This window comes from Chlorocebus sabaeus, chromosome 22 (genome assembly GCF_047675955.1).
Source record: "Chlorocebus sabaeus isolate Y175 chromosome 22, mChlSab1.0.hap1, whole genome shotgun sequence".
In the NCBI taxonomy this organism is placed as follows: domain Eukaryota; kingdom Metazoa; phylum Chordata; class Mammalia; order Primates; family Cercopithecidae; genus Chlorocebus; species Chlorocebus sabaeus.
The window spans coordinates 21312672-21330793 of NC_132925.1; the positions used below are offsets into that span (position 1 = coordinate 21312672).

An 18122-nucleotide genomic window follows, 5' to 3' on the forward strand; every position below is an offset into this window, starting at 1 on the left:
ATACATCAAAATAAATATAATTATTTTGAGTAAAGTTATCACTAAACATACCTTTCAGATAAATAACAGCTCTTGTGAGGGTTTAGACTTTGATAAGATTCTAGGCTGCCATCAGATGATGAAGAAAGTTGCTCTGATTGCAAGTTGTCTGTATCACTCAAACTTCCCTCGGTTACAGGTGGGGTCCTTATGTATTTTCTTCCTAACTCCGTTCCCAGGACATTCGTCAATATAACTCTGGGTATCCTGTCACATAGAATAACAAACACTGTACTGTACTGAGAAGTTTTCAATTTAAAAAAAAAAATGTATTCCAGGAAGTTGAATTTTCAATCATTGCCATCTTAGCACAAGAAAGCTGTTCGAACTATACCACCCTAGAAATTAACCCATAAATACTTAAAAATTTAGAAAAACACAATCTTTTTGTTTCTAGAAGCACTTATTTCTTATCACTTACAGCATAGATTAGCCTGTCACTACAATGTCTTTAATTATACTAATGGATGCCGTTGAGGGGCTTAAAATTTTAACAAATTCTTCTCTAAAAAATGCTTTCTTTCCTTTTCCAGAAATTATTAAAAACACAGCTTACTACAAATCAAGAAATCTTTGTTCTTCTCATTTAACAGAAAGGTGTTTGATAAGTAATTTACACACTTGCAATTGGGAAATGACAAATGATAAATCCAACAAGACATCATTCAGACTGCATCTCTGGTAATGAAAGATTCCATAACTGGAACAGCACATATAATGGTGATAACATATATGCTAATATATAATAGCATCAGGAAAAGAATCAATACATTTAAATGTTTAGAAAATTAAAGTTTTTGTTTAGTTGGTTTTCCTTTTTTGAGACAGGATCTCACTCTGTTGCCCAGACTGGAATGTAGTTACACAATCATAGCTCACTGCAGCCTCCACCTCCCGGCTCGAGTAATCCTCCCACCTCAGCCTCTTAAGTAGCTCGGACTATAAGCACAAGCCACCACGCCCAGCTAACTTTTTTATTTTCTGTGGTGACAATGTCTCGTTATGTTGCCCAGGCTGGTTTCAAACTCCTGGGCTCAAGCAATCCTCCCACTTCAGCCTCCCAAAATTCTGAGATTACAAGTGTGAGCCACTGCATCTAGCCTGGAGTGTATTTTTAAGTCTCCAGACCTTAAATTGGTGAGTTTTATATCAAATGCACTATATAAGCCTGACATCTTCTTAAACAGAAGATGTATATTTGATATATAAAGAAGTACATTTGGTATAAAATTAGTGCAACCTTTACTTTGCTGGCCAGCCATTATTGTGAACATTACTTTGCCACACTACAATAATGCCTTCAATATTCACTGGCCCAAGCCATATTGTTGTGACTTTTTAAAGTTCTTTTTATGTACTTTTAAAGTTTTCCTAACTCCTCTTTATTAGATGCCCGGTTGACTGTTATCGATATGCCACTAGCAATACTTTACTTATATTTTGTTTGTAAGAAACAATACATAGAAAGGGCTAGAGTACAAGCATACCTCATTTTACTGTGCTTCACTTTACTGCACCTCACAGATACTGTGTTTTTTTTACAAATGCAAGGTTTGTGGCAACCTTGAGTAGAACACATCTATCAGCATGATTTTTCCAACACCATGTGCTCACTTTGTGTCTCTGTGTCACATGTTTGTAATTCTCAAAATATTTCAATATTTTCATTATTATTTTATCTATTATGATGATCTGTAATCAGTGATCTTTGATGGCACAACTGTAATTGCTTTGAAGCACCACAAACCACGCACACATAAGACATTGAACTTAATTAACAAACGTTGTGTGTGTTCCGACTGCTTCACCTACCAACCATTCCCCTATCTCTCTCTCTCTCCTCAGGCCTCCTCCCTATCCCCTGAAATACAGCAATATTGAAATTATGCCAATTAATAGCGCTACCATGGCCTCTAAGTATTCACGTGAAAGGAAGAGTCACAAGTCTCTCACTTCAAATCAAAAGCTAGAAATGGCCAGGTGTGGTGGCTCACACCTGCAATCCCAGCACTTTGGGAGGTCAAGGTGGGACAATCACTTGAGGTCAGGAGACTGAGGCCAGCCTAGGCAACATGGCAAGACTCCATCTCTACAAAACATAATTAACGAGTCATCCAGCCATGGCAGTACATGCCTGTAGTCCAAGCTACTTGGAAAGCTGAGAGTGGAGCATCACTTGACCCCAGGAGTTCAAGGCTACAGAGAGCTAGGATTGCGCCACCTCTGCTTGCCTGGGAAAGAGAGCAAGTCCTTGTCTTAAAAAAAAAAAAGAACTAAAGCTTACTAAACTTAGTGTGGAAAGCATGTTGAAAGCTGAGACAGGCTGAAAGCAAGACTGCTTGTTGCAAAGAGTCAAGTTGTGAATGCAAAAGAATAGTTCTTGAACAAATTTAAAAGTGCTACTCCTGTCCAGGTGCAGTGGCTCACACCTGTAATCCTGGCACTTAGGGAAGCTGAGGCAGGTGGATCACTTGAGGTCAGGAGTTTGAGACCAGCCTGGCCAACATGGTGAAACCCCATCTTTACTAAAAATACAAAAATTAGCCAGGTGTGGTGGCAGGCACCTGCAATCCCAGCTACTCGGGAGGCTGAGGCAGAAGAATCACTTGAACCCAGGAGGCTGAAGTTGCAGTGAGCCAAGATACTGCCACTGCATTGCAGCCTGGGCAACAGAGTGACACTCCATCTCAAAAAAGAAAAAAAAATTGCTACTCCTATGAACACACAAATAGTAAGAAAGCAAAACAGTCTTACTGATGATATGGAGAAAGTTATAGTAGTCTGAATACAAGATCAAATCAGCCACAACATTCCCTTAAGTCAAAGTCTAATTCAGAGCAAAATACTCTCTTCAATCCTATGAGACAGAGAGGTTAGGAAGCTGCAGAAGAAAAGTTGGTTTACAAGCTTTAAGAAAAGAAGTTGTCTCAGTCTGGACAACATAGTAAGACCCTGTCTCTACAAAAAAATAGAAAATATTAACTGAGTATGGTGGCATGCACCTGTAGACTCAGCTACTTGGGAGACTGAGGTAAGAGGATCACTTTAGCTTGGGAGGTCAAGGTTGTAGTGAGCCATGATGGTGCCAGCTGGGAGGTCAAAGCTGAAATGAGTCATGCTGGGCAACAGAATGAGACCCTGCCTTAAAAAAAAAAAAAAAAAAAAAAAAAAAAAAAAAATCTATCTCCATAACATGAAAGTGCAAGGTGAAGCAGCAGGTACCAATAGAGAAGCTGCAGCAAGTTATCCAGAAGATCTAGCTAGGATAACTGATGAACGTGGCTACAATAAACAACAGATTTTCAATGTAGATGAAAGAGACTTCTATTGGAATAAACTGACATCTAGGAATTCCAACCCTAGAAAGGAAAAGTCAATGCATAAGTTCGAAAGATAGGCTGACTCTCTTGTTAGGGGCTAATGAAGCTGGTATCTTATCTGTGAAGCCAGTGCTCAATTACCATGCAAAAGATCCAATGGCCCTTAAGAATTATGCTAAATTGGAATTGGGCCGAGCATGGTGGCTCATGCCTGCAATCCCAGCACTTTGGGTGGCAGGGGCCAGCGGATAACTTGAGGTCAGGAGTTCAAGACCAGCCTGGCCAACATGGCAAAACCCCATCTCTACTAAAAAAAAAAAAAAAAAAATTAGCCAGGCATGGTGGTATACAGCTGTAGTCCCAGCTACTTCAGAGGGTGAGGCAGGAGAATCGCTTGAACCTGGGAGGCAGAGGTTGCAGTGAGATCATGCCACTGCATTCCAGCCTGGGTGACAGAGCAAGACCCCGTCTCAGAAAAAAAAAAAAAAAGCTACATCTTCTCTGCCCATGCTCTGAAAATGGAACTACAATGTCTGGATGACTGGATGACAGTACATCTGTTTACAGCGTGGATCACTGAAATCACTTAACCCACCTTTGAGAACTGCCACTCAGAAAAAAAATAAATAAAATTCCTTTCAAAATATTACAGCTCGTTGACAATGCACCTAGTCACCCAAAAGCTCTGATAGGGAAGTACAAGAAAATTCATGTTGTTTTCACGCCTGCTAATAAAACATCCATTCTACAGCCCAAGGATCAAGAAGTAATTTCAAGTTTCAAGTCTTACAATTTAAGAAATACATTTCATATAGCTACCACAAACAGTGATATCCTCTGATGGGTCTGGGAAAAGTAAACTGAAAATCTTCCGGAAAGGATTCATCATTCTAGATGCCTCTGCATAAAACAACAAAGGTAACAAAGTACAGTGAAGTTCACATTTTCGCTTAAACAAAAGTATAGGCATATACTTGGAGACAGAGCCGGTTAAGTTCCAGACCCCCGCCATAAAGTAAGTATCAAAATAAAACATGTCACATGAATTTTGTGGCCTCCTAGTGAATATATAACTATGTTTACACTAGAGTGTAGTCTGTTAAGTGTGCAATGGCACTGTGAGTAAAAAAAAAATGCACATCCCCTAATTAAACATTTCACAACTATTTTTTGCCTACATAAAGACACTACGTTCTTTTCATTATGTTCCAGACAGTATAACATTTTAGATCCTTAGAGAACTTTAAAATAAATTAGTCCTCTCTTTATTGTAAACATGAAGAACCCAAAGCTCAGAAAAGTGAAATAAGCTGCCCAGTTATAAGTCGCTTTCCTAGTGGAAGAACCTGGGCCTATTATCTTTTGGGGTGTTTTGTCTGTTCTATTCCATTATACTACATCCTCAATACTAATTTGCCAAAGGATTCCAGATAACTGAGATTGCCAATAGATACTTCAGAAAACTCCTGAAAATATCCATTTATACCATAATCAGAATAAAAAGTGCTGCAACAACTATCTAGAAAACCCGATAGTCTCAGCAGAAAAGCTCCTTCAGCTGATAAAACAACTTGAGGAAGGTTTCAGGATAAAAAAATCAATGTACAAAAATCGCTAGCATTCCTATATGCCAACAACAGCCAAGTGGAAAGCCAAATCACAAAGGCAATCTCATTCATAACAGCCACAAAAAGAATAATATACCTGTGAATACAGTTAACCGGGGAGGTGAAAGATCTCTATAAGAACTATAAAACATTACTTAAAAAAATCAGAGAAGACACAAATGGAAAAACATCCCAGGCTAATCGATAGAAAGTACCAATATTAAAATGGCCATACTTCCCAAAGCAATTTACAGATTCAATGCTATTCTTATCATACTACCAATGACACTCTTCATAGAATTAGAAAAAACTACTTTAAAATTCATATGGAATGAAAAAGAACCCCGTATAACCAAGACAATACTAAGCAAAAAGAAAAAAACTGCAAGAATCACCTTATCTCCCTTCAAACCATAGTATAGGGCTATAGTAACCAAAACACCGTGGTACTGGTACAAAAATAAACACACAGACTAAAGGAAAAGAATAAAGAGCCCAGAAATAAGACTGCACACCTATAATTCTGTGATCTTTGACAAACCTGACAAAAACAAGCAATGGACAAAGGGTTCCATATTTAATAATGGTGCTGGGAAAACCACCAGCCATGTGCAAAAAATTGAAATTGAACCCGATTGTTACACTATATATAAAAATTAGCTCAAAATGGATTAAAGACTTAAATGTAAAACCTAAAACTATAAAAAACCTAGAAGAAAATCTAGGCAATACCATTCAGGACATAGGCAGGCACAGGCAAAGATTTCATGACAAAAATGCCAAAAGCAATTGCAACAAAAGCAAAAATTGACAAATGGGATCTAATTAAACTAAACAGCTTCTGCACAGCAAAAGAAACTATCATTAGAGTGAACAGACACCCTACAGAATGGGAGAAAGTTTTTGCAATCCATCTATCTAACAAATGTCTAATTTCCAGAGTTTACAAGGAACTTAAACAAATTAACATGAAAAAAAGCAAACAACCCCATTATAATGTGGGCAAAGGACATGAACAGACACCTTTCCAAAGAAGACACATGCAGACAATAATCATATTTTAAAAGCACAACATCACTGATCATTACAGAAATACAAATAAAAACCACAATGAGACGCACAGTGAGAAAACAAATGTGAAGAGACACAGGGAGAAGACAGACATCTACAAGTCAAAGAGAGAGGCCTGGCACACGCCCTTCTCTCACAGCCCTTAAAACACCTTGATTGGATTTCTTGCCTCCAGAACTGGGAACAAAAGGGGATAATGGTGGATGGGAGGCAGACTAGATTGCAGCTCTGACTCGGACAGACAGGGCAGCATGTGGAAGCTCGCATCGTGAATTTTTGCTCCAGAACAACTGCAGGAATAAATCAGGAAGCCTGAGAGGGCCCATACACCTTACGACGGAAGCAGAGTGCACCAGCAGGACCCAGACACCCCAAATACTGTGCTGGTATCCATGGCTGAGAAGCCCATAGATGGTTCAGGTCACAAGACTCTGTGCAGACAACCAACGGTACCAGCCCAGAGCCTGGGAGAATAGCTGGGTGGCTACATCCAGAAGAAAGACAACAATCACTATAGCTCTGCTCTCAGGAAGCCACATCCATAGGAAAAGGGGGAGAGTGCTATATCAAGGGAACACCCTATGAGACAAAGGAATCTGAACAACAGCCTTCAGCCCTAGACCTTCCCTCTGACAGAGCCTACTCAAATGACAAGGAACCAGAAAACCAACTCTGGTAATATGACAAAATGAGGTTCTTTAACACCTCCAAAAAATCATACTAGCTCACCAGCTATGGACCCAAACCAAGAAGAAAACCCTGATTTACCTGAAAAAGAATTCAGGAAGTTAGTTATTAAGCTAATCAGGGAGGCACCAAAGAAAGGTGAAGCCCAATGTAAGGAAGTCCAAAAAATGATACAAGAGTGAAGGGAGAAATATTCGGGGAAATAGCATTAATAAAAAACAATTCAAACTTCAGGAAACAATGGACACACTTATAGAAATGCAAAATGCTCTGGAAAGTCTCAGCAATAGAATTGAACAAGTGGAAGAAAGAAATTCAGAGCTTGAAAACAGGTCTTCAAATTAACCCAATCCAACAAAGACAAAGAAAAAAGAATAAAAAAATAAGAACAAAGTCTCCAAGAAGTCTGGGATTATGTTAAATGACCAAATCTAAGAATAATAGGTGTTCCTGAGGAAAAAGAGAAATCTAAAAGTTTGGAAAACATATTTTGGGGAATAACTGAGGAAAGCTTCCCCGGCCATGCTGGAGACCTAAACATCCAAATACAAGAAACTCAAAGAACATCTGGAAAATTCATCACAAAAAGATCATCACCTAGTCACAATGTCATCAGGTTATCTAAAGGTAACATGAAGGAAAGAATCTTAAGAGCTGTGAGACAAAAGCACCAGGTAACCTATAAAGAAAAACTCTCAGATTAACAGCAGATTTCTCAGCAAAAACCCTACAAGCTAGAAGGGACTGGAGCCCTATCTTCACCCTCCTCAAACAAAACAATTATCAGTCAAGAATTTTGTATCAAGAGAAACTAAGCTTCATATACAAAGGAAAGATACAGTCTTTCTCAGACAAACAAATGCTAAAAGAACTCACCACTACCAAGCACTACAAGAACTGCTAAAAGGAGCTCTAAACCTTAAAATAAATCCTGGAAACACATCAAAACAGAACCTCTTTAAAACATAAATCTCACAGGACCTATAAAATACAAATACAATTTAAAAAACAAAAACAAAAAACAAGGTATACAGGCAACAAATAGCACAATAAATGGAATAGTACCTCACATCTCAATACTAACATTGAATGTAAATGGCCTAAATGCTCCACTTAAAAGATACAGAATTGCAGAATGATTAAGAATTCACCAGCCACTATCTGCTGCCTTCAAGACACTCACCTAACACATAAGGACTTGCACAAACTTAAGGTAAAGGGGTGGAAAAGATATTTCAGGGAAATGGACAGCAAAGGCCAGCAGGAGTAGCTATTCTTATATCAGACAAAACAAACTTTAAAGAAACAGCAGTTAGAAAAGACAAAGAGAGACATTATATAAGGATAAAAGGACTAGTCCAACAGGAAAATATAAACATATATGCATCTAACACTGGAGCTCCCAAATTTATAAAACAACTACTAATAGACCTAAGAAATGAGATAGACAGCAACACAATAATAGTGGGGGACTTCAATACTCCACTCACAGCACTAGACAGGTCATCAAGACAGAAAGTCAACAAAGAAACTGGATTTAAACTATACCCCAGAAAAAATGGACTTAGCAGAACATTCCATCCAACAACCGCACAATATACATTCTATTCAACAGCATATGGAACTTTCTCCAAGATAGACAGACCATATGATAGGCCACAAAACAAGCCTCTATAAATTTGAGAAAACTGAAATTATACCAAGCACTCTCTCAGACCACAGTGGAATAAAACTGGAAATCAACTCCAAAAAGAACCTTCGAAACCATGCAAACACATGAAAATTAAATAACCTGCTCCTGGTGATCACTGGGTCAAAAACGAAATCAAGATGGAAATTTAAAAACTTTTCCAACTGAACAACAATAGTGTTGTTCAGTTCAACCTATCAAAATCTCTGGGACACAGCAAAGGCGATGCTAAGAGGGAAGTTCATAGCCTTAAATGCCTACATCAGAAAGTCTGAAAGAGGACAAACAGGCAATATAAGGTCAAACCTCAAAGAACTAGAGAAACAAGAACAAATCAAACCCAAACCCAGCAGAACAAAAGAAATAACCAAGAGCAGAGCAGAACTAAATGAAATTAAAACCAAAAATATATAAAAGATAAATAAAACAAAAAGCTGGTTTTTTGAAAAGAGAAATAAAATTGATAGACCATTAGCAATATTAACCAAGAAAAGAAGAGAGAAAATCCAAATAAGCTCAATAAGAAACAAAACGAGAGATATTACTGACAACACAGAAATACAAAAGATCATTCAAGGCTACTATAAACACCTTTATACTCATAAACTAGAAAACCTAGAAGAATAAATTCCTGGAAAGATAGAACCCTCCTAGCTTAAAATAAGAAGAATTAGGTACCCTGAACAGACCAATAACAAGCAGCGAGAACTGAAATGGTAATTTAAACATTACCAACAACAAAAAAAATTCCAGGACCAGACAGATTCACAGCAGAATTCTACCAGACATTCAAAGAATTGGTACCAATCTTACTGACACTATTCCACAAGATAGAGAAAGAGGAAACCTTCCCTAAATCATTCCATGAAGACAGTATCACCTTCATACCAAAATCAAGAAAGGACATTAAAAAAAGAAAACTACAGACCAACACCCCTGATGAACACAGACGCAAAAGTCCTTAACAAAATATGAGCTGTCTGAATCCAACAACATGTCAAAAAGATAATCCACCATGATAACAGGTTTAATATTAGGAATGCGGGGATGGTTTAACACATGCAAGTCAATAAATGCGACACACCACATAAACAGAATTAAAAACAAAATCCCATGATCACCTCGATAGATGCAGAAAAAGCATTCAACAAAATCCAGCATCTCTTTATGATTAAAACTCTCAGCAAAATCGGCATACAAGGGATATACCTCAATATAATAAAAGCCATCTATGACAAACCCACAGCCAATATAATACTGAATGGGGAAAAGTTGAAAGCATTCCCTCTGAGAACTGGAACAAGACAAGGATGCCCACTCTCACCACTCCTCTTCAACACAATACTGGAAGTACAGGCCAGAACAATCACACAAGAGAAAAAATAAAGGGCATCCAAATCGATAAAGAGGAAGTCAAACTATCCCTATTTGCTGACACTATGATCATTTATCTTGAAAACCCTAAAGATTCCTCCAGAAAGCTCCTAGAACTGATAAAAGAATTCAGCAGTTTCTGCATACAAGATTAATATACACAAATCAGCAGCTCTTCTATATACCAACAGCGACCAAGCAAAGAATCAAATCCAAAACTCAACCCCTTTTACAAGAGCTGCCAAAAAATAAAAATAAAATACTTAGGAATATATCTAACTAAGGAGTCAAAAGACCTCTACAAGGAAAACTACAAAAAACTGCTGAAAGAAATCATAGACGACACAAACAACTAGAAACACACCCCATAATCATGGATGGGTAGAATCAATATTGTGAAAATGACCATATTGCTAAAAGCAATCTACAAATTCAATGCAATTCCCATCAAAATACCACCATCATTCTTCACAGAATTAGAAAAAAAAATTATAAAATTCATATGAAACCAAAAAAGTGCCTGCATACCCAAAGCAAAACTAAGCAAAGAGAACAAATCTACGGGCATCACATTACCTGATCGCATACTATAAGGCCATAGTCACCAGAACAGCATGGCACTGATATAAAAATAAACACCCAGACCAATGGAAGAGAATAGAGAACCCAGAAATAAAATAATCACAAATACTTACAGCCAACTGATCTTCGACAAAGCAAACAAAACCATGAAGTGAGAAAAGGACACCCTTTTCAACAAATGGTGCTGGGATAATTGGCTAGTCACATGTAGGAGAATGAAACTGGAGCCTCATCTCTCACCTTACACAAACATCAACTCAAGATGGATTAAGGACTTAAATCTAAGACCTGAATCTATAAAAATTCTAGAAGATGACATTGGAAAAACCCTTCTAGACATTGGCTTAGGCAAGGATTTTATGACCAAGAACCCAAAACAAATGCAATAAAAACAAAGATAAATTGCTGGGACTTAATTGAATTAATGTGCTTCTGCAAACCAAAAGGAACAGTCAGCAGAGTAAACAGATAACCCACAGAGTGGGAAAAAAATCTTCACAATGTATACATCTGACAAAGGACTAATATCCAGAATCTATAACGAATGCAAACAAATCAAAAAGAAAAAAACAATCTCATCAAAAAGTGAGCTAAGGACATGGATAGACAATTCTCAAAGAAGATATACAAATGGTCAAAAAAAAATAAGAAAAAGTGCTCAACATCACAAATGATCAGGGAAATGCAAATCAAAACTATAATGCAGTACCACCTTACTCCTGCTAGAATGGCCATAATCAAAAAATCAAAAAATAGTAGATGTTGTCATGGATGTGATGAAAAGGGAACTTTTCTACACTGCTTGTGGGAATGTAAACTAGGACAACCACTGTGGAAAACAGTGTGGAGATTCCCTAAAGAACTAAAAGTAGAACTACCATTTGATCCAGCAATCCCATTCCTGGGTATCTACCCAGAGGAAAGGAAGTCATTATATGAAAAAGCTACTTGCACACATGTGTTTATAGCAGCACAATTCACAACTGGAAAAATGTGGAACCAACCCAAATGCCCATCCATCCACAAGTGGATAAAGAAACTGTGGTATAGGTTACTTTATTATTTATTTAATAAAATAAAATAAAATAATGAATTAAATATGGTATCTGTAGCAAAGTCCAATTCCTACTTTACTGATGAAAAAAAATTAAACTTCAGAAGGGTGAAAATGCAAAGAGAAGCAGTATGGCACAGGAATTAACAACAAGGACTTTGAAGTTAGATCAACATAGGTCTGGATTCTTATTTTACCACCTTATAACTATAAATCCTTGGGCAAGTTAATTACCATAATTTCTACCTCTACCATTGATCTTCTCATCTCTAAAATGGGAAGAATAATATCTCCCTTACAAAGTTGTTAAGATTAAATGAGATAATAGATGGAAAGCAGTTAGCATAATTCCTGGCACATAGTAAATACACAATAAACGGAATATCACTTAATTTACATATTTCTGTAATCATTTTCATATTATTGTAGTCTTGCTCAAAGCTATAAACTACCCTTTCAAATAATACTTATAATTTACTATGCTCTGCAATCCCGATAAAAAATCTTACTAGATGTTTGCAATTTTTAATATACAATTAAAGTACATAAACAGTTAGCAATGACTACAGTACACACAGCTCTTCATAGCACACAGCCACAGCCCAAACACCTTTCATCAACTATTGAAAACTCATCCAGTTTGAGTACCTTGAGGAAACAAGGAACTTTGTGTGATAGCCTTAAAGAACACAAATCTATAAACTGAGAACTAAATTAACAATACCTAAGCTGTCTTTTGCAGTACAGGATTATAAATTAGCACAGTCAAGGATATTCCAGGGCTAGTCAGCATTTCAGAAGTTCTGAATTTTTGCAAGGAATTGAAGTATACAAAGGTGTATACTTCATCTTTCATACTATCTCAATCTGGAAGGAAGAACTAAAAGCTGTCATTTCACATATTCATCCAATTTTTTCCTAAGTATGTAAACAGTATCAGTACGTAAGGTAGAGTTTATTTATTTACTAATATTATGAAATCTCACTTCAAAATATCATAAATATACTAAAACAAAGCAGAAACGAATTTTGAAATGCAGTGAGAGGTAGCAGAAAGTATACTGGTGTGAGAAGCGGTACCATTTTCTGACTGTGTCTCTGCATGGTTATTCTATCCGACTCTTAGTTTTCTCAATTGCAAACTATAGGTTCCTTCCTTGTTTAAATAGCAAGGTAACTGTCATATTCAAATAACTTAATAATGGAGGGAAAACTCTGAAGAACTAGAAAGAGCTATTAACATACAACTTCATCTATAGAGCAAATTTTTAGAGAAATGAAGTCCTTGCTGAAAGATAACATAATTATATCCACTAACAAATCTATAATGAGCCAAAAATTACAATACTAATTTAGTTTTCATTTTGCTGCAATGAATGCCTTTCTAAAATTGTGTTATGTGGCATTTTAAGAGGATTCTCATAACTCTATGCTTGTCCCAGATGATATAATTTAAAATATACCTTCTAAATCAGCATCTTAAAGGTATGTAGAAAAAATTTAATCTTTGAGTAACTTTATTAAAGAGATTCACAGATTAGTTTCTAAATTTGTTCTTTTATTAAGTTAAATTTTAAGTGAATATCACCACTCAACTAGACTACTGGTTTAAAAAATCTTAAAATGATAGGAACATTGCAATATCCAAATAGTTTTACCATCACATATCTGGAATACGTAATTTTTTTAAAACTTCAAATGCATACAAATTTAAGACAAAGATAAATAAATATATTTACAGAAATTCCAAGTACCAGCAGCTAACTCTTCTTAATGGAATATGGGTATACTAGCTCCATATTTCTCTAACAATCTCTGGTACAAACTGATCAAAGTAGAAGAAAGATAGTTTATTTTCTCAAAAGCCTTGTATATGTGTCCCACTAGGTTCTTTCCTTCCTATTGACAAAGACTTATAGATGTCTGAAATTTTCTCCCAGGAAAATAGATATGAACTATACATGGAGATGAAACTAACACTAAAATGCAGTTTACATATTTTTAAAAAATAAATGTGCATTCCACATACTGCTAGTTTGATATTTCTAAAACTCTTCTGATATTTCTAAAACCCTTTTCTCCATTACTTACAAAATTGATTTGAACTGTCTTTTCGATTTTTCTTCTCAATTTTATCCTGAAATCAAAAAGCCAAACTGTCCTCACATAAAAGGCAAGATACTTAGTTTACTTCTTTAGATTCCAGAATGCAAATAAAATGTCCAACAAAATACCATTTCTGGAACTGAATGAGTAATTTTGGTTTACTCAATGATTACACTTTAGGATAAAATTAAAATGCAGAAATAAATGTTTCTCCCTCTTATCTTTCTAAAATTTTAAGTCCTGAATAGAAATGAAAATAAAACAGCCTCATATCAAAGTTAAGCAAAGACTGAAGAAAGCAGAAGTCTCCTGTTTTACATATAGCAAGTCTCAGGTAGAAAACATCTATCCAAAGCCATACACAAAAGAGTTCTCCAGTTTCCTTATTTGACGTTTCTAGTATCTCTTTTCCTGGTTGTCACCAAAGTTACTGAACATATAATTGGTTCTTACAGGGAAAATAAATGTTAGACAGAGTGTCTAGAGATGCAACTCTGGTAAGAAGCAATCTCCTTCTTTTATCCAGCAAACATTTAATGAGCATTTGATAAGTGTCCAGTACTATATTAGGAATAAAGAAAAAATAAGAAATAAAATATAGTTCCTATCCTCAGGAAGTTTGCTGCAGGGAGGAAGAGAAACTAAAAATCACAATATAGTGTGATAAATGTTATGATATACTAACAAGCTGTTTAGCAAGACAAAGAAAGGGATCATATATAGATTTGGAGGGTGGAATCAAGGAAGGCTTCCTTAAAAAAAAAAAGGAGGATAGTTTCCAAGACAAGAAAACAAACAGGATGTATACAACAGTATACACATTCAGTAAGCTGAAAACAGTTCCCTAAATCTGAAGTACGTTGTGAATATGGAGGAATAGACAGACACAAAGTTAGCGATAAGCAAAGATGAGATCATTAACGGCCTTGTGTGCCAAACTAAGAAGTTTGAACTTTATCCAGGAGATTATGTGGAGCCACTGAAAGATGTTAAACTAGTAAGTGGCAAGCAAGATCTACCTTTTAGAATAAATATTTTGACAACAATATAAAGAATAAAACAAGAAGAAAAAGGCTATGTAAAGGAAACCTAATCAAGTTACTACCATAGTAATAAAAGGCACGAAGTTATTAGGGCTTGAACTGATGCGCTGGCAATAAAGATGGAGAAGAGATCCTTTAAAAGACAGATTTAGGGGTTAAAAATAACTATATATGGTGGCGCAGCACAGGGCAGCGCAGGGTCACCATGGCAGAGCTACAGCAGCTGCAGGTGCAGGAGGTGGCAGACTCCATGGTGAAGAGTCTGGAGAAAGAGAACATTCAGAAAATGCAGGGTCTCATGTTCCAGTGCAGCACCTGCTGTTGTGAAGACAGCCAGGCCTCCCTGCAGCAGGTGCACCAGTGCATCAAGCGCTGCCATGTGCCTCTGGCTCAAGCCCAGGCTTTGGTCATCAGTGAGTTGGAGAAGTTCAAGGACCGCCTGGTCCGGTGCACCATGCAATGCAATAACAAAGCCAAAGATTCAACAGATGCTGGGAGTAAGGAGCTTCAGGTGAAGCAGCAGCTAGACGGTTGTGTGACCAAGTGTGTGGATGACCACACGCACTACATCCCAACTACGACCAAGAAGATGAAGGAAGCTCTCTTAGCCATTGGGAAATAAAAATCTTTGCCAGTAGCCATCGGGGCTGAGGGCAAGAACATATTTTTTATAAGGAATTGGGAACTTTAGTCTTTTAAGCAAAGTTTATGAATGAAGAAAGAAAGGATGGCCACAAGTGTAAGGCATATGTCACTTGCCTCTAGACACTGGTTCTTTTATGTTTCAGTCCTAAAAAGTGAAATGGAAAAAAGTGGTCAGAGATATTACAGGAGAGTTTTAGAGCTTATATTTCCTGTGGCCAGCGCTTGTCCTGGCAGTAAGGATCTTCCCTGTAACAAGTCAGAGTCCTCTGAGGCACCAGACTCTTCTTACTACACAGGTACCAACAGGCTGGCAGGTTAGAGTTGGTAGAATTTGAGGACAGATATTTTCTCTTTGTTGCCAACATCCTGTTTACCAGAAGTGTCACCACACCATTTTCCATAAGCTGTGAAACAAAATCCATGAGGTCACTAACTTAGAAGGGAAAAACGTTTTCTGGGTCTTTGTTTTCTTGGTTTTGTTTAATTTATACAAGGGCATACAAGCTGATTTTAAGATGTGGAATTGGTAGGGAGACTAGTTTGGATAAGAACTTTGAAAGGTTCCTTGTGGATCCCCATTTCTGATCATCAAGATGTGGATGTACATTTCTTAAAATTATTACATGCTGCATCTTTCATCCTGGAGACTGTGCAAAAACATGAGAGGCGACGACACACTAATTATTGGGAAGCATAATTACTGGCTGATGGACCCTGAGGCTGTATGTAGCAAAATGAAAGGACAATCTTGCAGTAACACTTTCCCCTTGGAAGAGAAAGGGGTTTGACTGTGATATATATTGGTATTTAGGAATGAACAGTAAAAGAGCAGCAGTTGGCTACTTGATTATAAAAGAGTTATGAAGTACTGGATTTGGAAAAACCTGGATTTTATAGAATAGATAGAATGAAAGCCTAAACCTAGCATTGCGTACTTAGCCTCCTGAATTAACAAAGCCCAACTGAGACAAATCCCTGGCAACAGGAGATTCAAGGAAGAAAAAGTAAGCAACTTGGGCTAGGATGAGCTGACTCCTTTAAAGCAAAGGAGAGGCAGCCCTCATTACCAAATGCCATTTCTGCCTGGGGCTGTTGCAACACAGTGTTCCTAACCCAGCATGGCACCTTACTGTTTTGATATCAACCTCATTGTATTTTCACCAACTTACTGCTTGAAATGATAATATTGGCTGTCCATTTACTGTTTCCAGACTGTGATATATTTTCCTAGTGGTTTGGTTTTAAAAATAAATAAGGTTTAATTATCTGCTCCCACCCCCCAAAAAAATACATACATACATATAACATATATATATATGTTAAATGACTGGATATAAGGATAAGGAAAAAAGAGGAGTCAAAGACAATTCCCAAGTTAAAATTTGTAAGTGGTGTCAATCACTCAGATAGGTAGGGAATACAAAAACAGGTACAAGTTTGAGAAAAGATGAGGTTCTAATGAGATCACTTGGACACAGGAAGGGGAGCATCACACACCGGGGCCTATTGTGGGGAGGGGTAAGGGGGAGGGATAGCATTAGGAGATATACCTAATGTAAATGACGAGTTAATGGGTGCAGCACACGAACATGGCACATGTATACATATGTAACAAACCTGCACGTTGTGCAAAAGTACCCTAGAACTTAACGTATAATTTTATATATATATATATATTTTTTTTTTTTTTTTTTTTTTAAAAAGAAGTCAGGAAAGAAAAAAAAAAGAAGTCAGAAAAAACAAAAAAAGAAAGAAAGATGAAGTTCTCACTTTACAACAAGTTGAGTTTAGGACACCTGGAGCTGAGGAAAGAGGTCTAGACTAGCTGGTAGTTCACCCACTAACTGAACAAAAAACAACAAATATTTTAAAACACAGCAAAAAACAAATTAGAATCTTACTGGGACTCTTTACTTCACATTATATTTAAATTTCATGAACACATAAATCTATATGCTAAAAATTCCTAGTGGTAAAACTATTATTCTGAGAGAATGGACCACCACACTGTTCTGATTGGAAAAAGGATAGACACAGGATGAGGACATTGATGAGTTTGTTGTCATTTGAAGAGAGTTTAAAACTTCCTTTCGAAAGAGTCAAAGATATTAGAAGGTCATTGCTTTAAGTAGCCCCTTTATTTACATCTGTCAGTACAGTAAGAGATTAGTTAACTTGTACTGGGGAGAAAATCTGCTAGAATATAGAATGAGAGCAAGCTGCTTCATAAATTACTGATGCTAAGCTGTCTGACTCTAAGATTTACAGTGTTTTAGAAAATTAAATGTATATCAGGTATGAGCTAATAAGAAATTTCTTCGTTAAACTTAGCTTTTTAAGATTTTTGCCTTTTTTAAAGAAGTATCCTCTTTAAAAATTAATGTATAATATGCTCAGATGTTTTAACAAGAATTCTACTTTTATTTTAAAAATAACTGTGTTGAAAGTTAGCAGTTTTTATCTGGGTCTTGGCTTCAGGCACTTATATACTGTCATTCAGATTACAGACCATATAACCAAAGTACTGTGTAGCTAATTATAGATTATTCTAACTGAAAATAAAGTACCTTCCCCCCAAAACATTCATTTAATGGCTGAAACTGTAAATAGTAATATATAAAAGATATTGTTATAGATTCCTAGAGCTAATTCCTAGTTTTCAGCCCCAAACTCCCATATAATTCTTTCAAAATACACAAAACAAAATTGGTTTTGTTACTTTACAAAATTAAACTGAATATTTACTATTAAAAACCCAGAGGCAATATTTTAACATCATCTCCTTTTTTAAAAATTCATTTAAAATACAAGCTCACAAAAGTCAAAAGTGGTTAGGATCTAGATTAGATAACATTTTGAAAGGATGTTAAAGATGAAGAAAATATTAATGCATATATATACACA

General features: G+C 36.5%; 2 protein-coding genes across 8 annotated transcripts in view; one reads left to right on the plus strand and one right to left on the minus strand.

Moving 5' to 3' along the window:
- SENP7 (SUMO specific peptidase 7) overlaps window positions 1-18122 on the minus strand; it is a 192239-nt gene that overhangs the window by 81400 nt on the left and 92717 nt on the right. For 5 of the 7 annotated variants that reach the window (XM_007985973.3, XM_007985977.3, XM_007985975.3 and 2 more), the window contains one exon: window positions 52-246. The exons of the other annotated variants lie outside the window; for them this stretch is intronic. In XM_007985973.3, the coding sequence (XP_007984164.3) occupies window positions 52-246 (195 nt within the window). The remainder of the gene's footprint in view (window positions 1-51; window positions 247-18122) is intronic. 7 annotated transcript variants of the gene reach the window in all.
- Window positions 10240-16847, plus strand: LOC103228438 (protein FAM136A). The gene has a single exon (XM_073009686.1). The coding sequence runs from the start codon at window positions 14779-14781 to the stop codon at window positions 15193-15195; it is 417 nt and encodes a 138-aa protein (XP_072865787.1). The 5' UTR covers window positions 10240-14778; the 3' UTR covers window positions 15196-16847.